This window comes from Micropterus dolomieu, linkage group LG21 (assembly GCF_021292245.1).
Source record: "Micropterus dolomieu isolate WLL.071019.BEF.003 ecotype Adirondacks linkage group LG21, ASM2129224v1, whole genome shotgun sequence".
NCBI lineage: Eukaryota > Metazoa > Chordata > Actinopteri > Centrarchiformes > Centrarchidae > Micropterus > Micropterus dolomieu.
Window position 1 is genome coordinate 24,579,258 of NC_060170.1, and position 5,507 is coordinate 24,584,764.

Sequence of the window (5,507 nt, forward strand, 5' to 3'; positions counted from 1 at the left end):
TGAATTTCACAACATTTTTTGGTTTGTTTTAGTAATGGTTATGTCTCTGTGACATGACAAATTTAGAATAAACAAGCAAGAGTGAACTTGTGGAGGCGATGTGATGATGAACTGTGGATCACAGTTTGAACACTCACATGACATCATGTTACATAATTTGCACTGCTAGACTGGGGTCTCCCTCCCATCAGCACTGGCCTGCCAAGATGGGAAAGGGTTTCCCCATCCTGTGAGCGCATCCTGTGCATGGCATGTTTTTCGGTGTGCGAGAGAGTCTTTCTGCGTGTCTATTTATGTTTACTTCTTGCAAGTATGTTTGACCCAGTTTATGTGTTAAAGACACCACAGTCAGGCGCCTTAGAGAATAGCTACTGTGTGTGTGTGTGTGTGTGTGTGTTTCTACTATGTGCCTGTGTTTGTGCATTTATCTACGTATCCGCTCATGACCATTTCTCCTTTGCTCCTTTCTTTGCACGGATTAAATATGACAGTGCCGTTCCGGTTGGATCGTCTCTCCCATTATAATAAACCAGCTCTTTATTGGGGGCAAATTGATTTCGGGCAGAGCCTTGTTTATTAGCTTCTGTTTCTCAGAGCTGATCATGAGTCAGCAGATTCAGCATCTCTGTTTAAAACAATCATCTCTTCAAATCCAAGTCCAACTCATGAAATATAGAAGCAGGAGAGTGCCCCTGGAAATTGAATATTAATTTTGAATAAAAATTGAGAGCTAATACAGCCAAAGCCTTTCTCCTCAAATCACTCCAACGGATTAAACTGCCTACTGAATGATTAAAGAGGTCTTGTCAGCGGGGTGTCACCTGTTAACCTGGGATTGTTACAGATATAGAGGAGGAGAAATTAGTTAATTCATAAGTCATAAGTCAACAATTACAGTGTAGCAGTATATGAGCTCAACAATGCTCAAAACAAAACAAAAATGCATCTAAGCAAGACATGAATGTGCAAAAGCTAAAATATAGGAAAAAATATATAAAAAAATAGAATACACATAAATATATATACTGTGATGGTTTATACACATAAAGATACAGTATATATACACACACACACACACACACACATACAGTCCTGTTATTGGAGACGGGGGCATGTCCTTCTTCCTGTAGTCCACAATCAGCTCCTTTTTTTTGCTGACGTTCAGATGGAGGTTGTTGTCCTGGCATCAAGATGTCAGACCTCCTCTCTGTAGGCTGTTTCGAAGTGAGTGCTACTGGTGGTCATTCGGTTGGAAGGTTTTGGAATATTCTGGGGAAAGGGACAATAGTGGTCTCCTTGAAAAGTGACCAATGTTGAAAATGTCTGTCTCCACCAGTTAATGTGAACACACCCTGAGATTCTTCAGATTCAGATGTGAGTAGTGGGCAGGGGTCCTGGGCTTTTGCTCCTCCTCAGCCAGGGAGTTGCTTTCAAAGCGTGCATAGATGTTCAGCTCATCTGGGAGAGATGCAGACATTGTTTCATCACTGCTGGTTTTTCTTTTGTATTCTGAGTCTGACTTATAGGCACTATCTGATGAACATTTCCCTCTCTTTTAATTCCTTCCTTCCTTCTTCTCTCCATATTCTCCCTTGTCCTTCCTCCTGCTTGTTCTCACTTTTTTTCATCTGTCTCCTGCCATTCCCCCAGCTCTCTCAGCCTGGCCGATGATTGCCACAGTAATTGTTGGTTATCTCCCGTGGTGACTGCAGAGTCAAGAGTTTTCTTCCCTGCTGCATCTCAAGACCCACCATTCCTGCAATTCCACGGTTAGCGTACACTCACCCCTCTTGCCCCTCTTCCCTCTTTCTTCTACTTCTAAGTACCCTCTGAACCCCAGTGAAGACCTACTGGTGGAGCCAGAATGGAGGACACTTACAATAACAGGACTTCCCTGGCTAAGGGGGCCAAGGACATGGCCAAGGAGGTCAAGCGGCATGCAGCAAAGAAAGTCAACAAGGTGGTGGACCGCGCCACAGACGAGTACTCATCCCACCGCAACTACAGCCGATTCCAGGATGAGGAGGACGAAGATGAGGATTTCTACCGGAACCCCCCGAGGCAGGATGGAGAGGGCTACCACGAAAACGAGGAGGGCTCCAGCGATGCCACAGAGGGCCACGATGATGAGGATGAGATCTATGAGGGCGAGTACCAGGGGATCCCCTCTGCAGGAGATAGGAAGCATAAGGAGGGCCAGGTGGCGCTGGGGCAACCGATGTCAGATGCTACAAGGGACCGTAAGGGGCTGGAGGAGGAGAGACAGGCGGATGAGGAGGAGCTGGCCCAACAATACGAGCTGATCATCCAGGAGTGTGGTCACGGGAGGTTCCAGTGGCAGCTCTTCCTGGTACTCGGGCTGGCACTCATGTCAGATGGAGTGGAGGTGTTCGTGGTGGGTTTTGTGCTGCCCAGCGCAGAGACAGACATGTGTGTGCCCAACTCCAGCTCGGGATGGCTAGGTAAGGGACCCTGTGTGTGTTTAAGGTTTGTTGAATGTGCATGCACCTACTTGTGCTAGCGGGAAATCATGTAATTCCTTCAATATGAATTAAAGTGCAGGCATTTGATTAGTTTTCATGATTCTAAATATGATTTTGACCCGTAGGACCTAAAAGTCAGGACATCTCAACCTCTGCTGCGCAGATTTTTAGAATCTGTCCTTCACAAGTTCAAACACTTTGTGGAGTAGACAGACTAAATCAGTGAAGTACCCCTTTAAGTAACTTGTCAATGGTCCCAATGCTATTAAAAATGCTATGATTAGGACATTCTCTAATCAGTATGATGGATATGTTTTTTTGGCACAGCAGAAGAACTTCCTTGTAAAATGACGATGTTCTTTTTCTGGTAGTCTGGCCACCTGTCCTTGGATGTAAATGGGCTATTGAAAGACATTCCACATACTAAATAGTATACACTGAGGGTATTCTATACATTATTTAATCGTATTGAATAATTCAGACAAAACTACATCCAAAATCAAACCATTTTCGTGTGCAGGTATACTTCAGTTTGTTATTTTACCAGTGTAACCACGTTACATATTAAAATCATGGGCCACACTACCTTCTGAGGGATGTTGTTTGTCTTAAAAGATAGGATTAGTTCTGCATGTTTGTCCTATACGTCGAACTCTTTATCCTAGTAGTGTTTCACATGGATGAGGTGTTTCGGTCCACTGGTCTCCATGTCAGGATTAAAAGGGTAGCTAGTGTTACCTGTGTGCTCTATGTGTTGAGCTGGAGTCCCAGCAGTCCTGATGGCTGCAGGTGTATAATCCATCACCACAGAGCTGTGTACAGGGGCTGACTCACTGTGTCAGTACCAGAGTGGCAAGACAATCCATTCAGGTACGCAGACCACTGCCATAGTGAGAAATGATAATACATCAACTGCACCGCAACATCTGATTGAAAATTGATATGGCAAGGTGTTTTTAGAGAACAGAGATTGTGACTGAAAGCTGGAAAAAAAAATTGTTATAAAATTACAATTGGTGGAAGTGTGAAATAAGAAATCCAAACACCCTGTTTTATGTAAATGATCTTAGTGTCATATATACTTTTACATACATACTGTTGATCAACATGTTTGTTCATTTAACCAATCCAGATAGCAAAAATTAATTCTTTATTGCATCTAACAACACTAAAAGCATATATTTCTCAGCTTGGAAGTCTGAATATCATACTGTATTATATAGACATGATAAAAGAGTTTGCCAACATATGTCTGTATGGGGTTGTCACTGTATCCTCACAAGATGTTGTGTACAGTGCACCTTCATTTTTCTGTCTCATTCCAAGTGTCCATGTAAACTCTTTTCTTCCTCTCTATACAAGCAAAGTCCTGCAGGCATTCATGCATTACGCTCTGCTTCTCCTTGTTCGTGACTCTATCTCTCACCCTCCGTTCTCCATGTGCATCTCTTTTCTTCTCCCATCCTCCTCCATTCTCCTCTCTTTTCTCCTACTGATTAGCCCGAGGCTCCTCCCTGTTGAGGTGAACATGATTGGTGTGTGTGTGTGTGTGTGTGTGTGTGTGTGCGAGCATAGCCTACATGATTACTATGACCTTGTTGGTATCCATTTGGAGTTTTCCAGTGGTGATTACACTTAATTACAGCCAACAAAATGAAGTGAATTGATGTTTTACAGGTGCCATGGCAATATTTTATTAGCTAGAAGTGGAGGAAAAAAAACAACAGCTAGGTAAATCTCTAGATGAATTAGGGTGGTCTCATTTTTCATGTATAGCATATAACCTTTATTTAATCAAGCAGAACTAAAAGGTTCGTTTCTGCAGCCTTACAATAAGACGTCCTTTTAATGTTGGTCTGGTGGTGGCGATAAAAAATGGCTTTCTGGGGGCACAGGAGCCAGACCACCCACCACTGCATAGACCTGGATACAGCAGTGGTATTCGCATGTGGGAAGCCAGTGAGACATTATGACCTTATTGCAGCTGTCCTAGTGACTCATACTGGTTGGTGGTTTTTCCACCCTCCTGGTGACACTTCTCACTTGGTGGGTTTCCATACACTTAACTAACCAGGTTACAATCAACTTTCCCTGTACTGTATACAAGATAATATAATATAATAATAATATAATAATATATAATAATGTAATTTGGATATGGGATTAGAGAAACCGATTTCCCCAGCAAGATTACATAAGAAAAAAAATATTTATTGGCCATGTATATGTGTGATCACTTTTTAAAATGTGTGAGCAGATGCATGGCATAGACTTTAGGCAAGTATCTCTGTGACAGCAGACAGAGGGTGAAAGAAAAGATCTTTGTAAGTTGCATGCGTGTATTCAAAATGCTTCCATCCAAACTGTGATTACTTTAAAACTTAAACTAACTTCCTGCATGTTGCATCACTATTACAGTTAAAGTAAGTAATACTTCCAAAAGTATTGTGCGCATGTAAGTGTACTGACTGGCAGGTGGAAAGAAGTGGATGGTGATTCCATGTGTGTCAGAAGAGGCAAGTGGCTGTCTACATGGGCAACAATGGAGCTGAAAAGTGGAACAGGTCATTCTATAGGAATTTAAACATCACCCCAGCTCCCCAAAAATCAAACAGCCATCAAATAAATTAATTCTAAAAATAGTAAAAATTTGAAAACATAGTTGACTACAGCAGATTTGGTGTTTGTTTAGTTCCACCTGAGCTGCACTCTCATCATAGTTGCAGTGTGGAGGTCCATTAACCACATAACAGGCAGAGACAGACGCATGCTGCACGGACTGAGCCGAGCATAATGGCATAATGCAGTATGAAAAACGCAAAGGCCTGAATAGGATGGATGACTGAAATGCTGATTAGATTACAGAATTCAATTTGGTCCTTCTAGCATCCTGATCTCACAGGAATCTTTACAGCAATGCTTTAACACGGGAATGAAGGCTGGAGAGTTGGGGATGTGAAGGGGTGAAACAATTAAATGAGAGTGTACGATGTGGGAAGGAAGCGGGGGGGGGGGGGGACACAC

At 42.7% G+C, this 5,507-nt stretch overlaps 1 protein-coding gene across 1 annotated transcript in view; it reads left to right on the forward strand.

Moving 5' to 3' along the window:
- The first annotated feature begins 1,864 nt into the window (after positions 1 to 1,864).
- sv2ca (synaptic vesicle glycoprotein 2Ca) overlaps positions 1,865 to 5,507 on the forward strand; it is a 26,139-nt gene continuing 22,496 nt past the window's right edge. The window contains exon 1 of the mRNA XM_046035326.1: positions 1,865 to 2,462. Coding sequence (XP_045891282.1) covers positions 1,865 to 2,462 — 598 coding nt within the window. The remainder of the gene's footprint in view (positions 2,463 to 5,507) is intronic.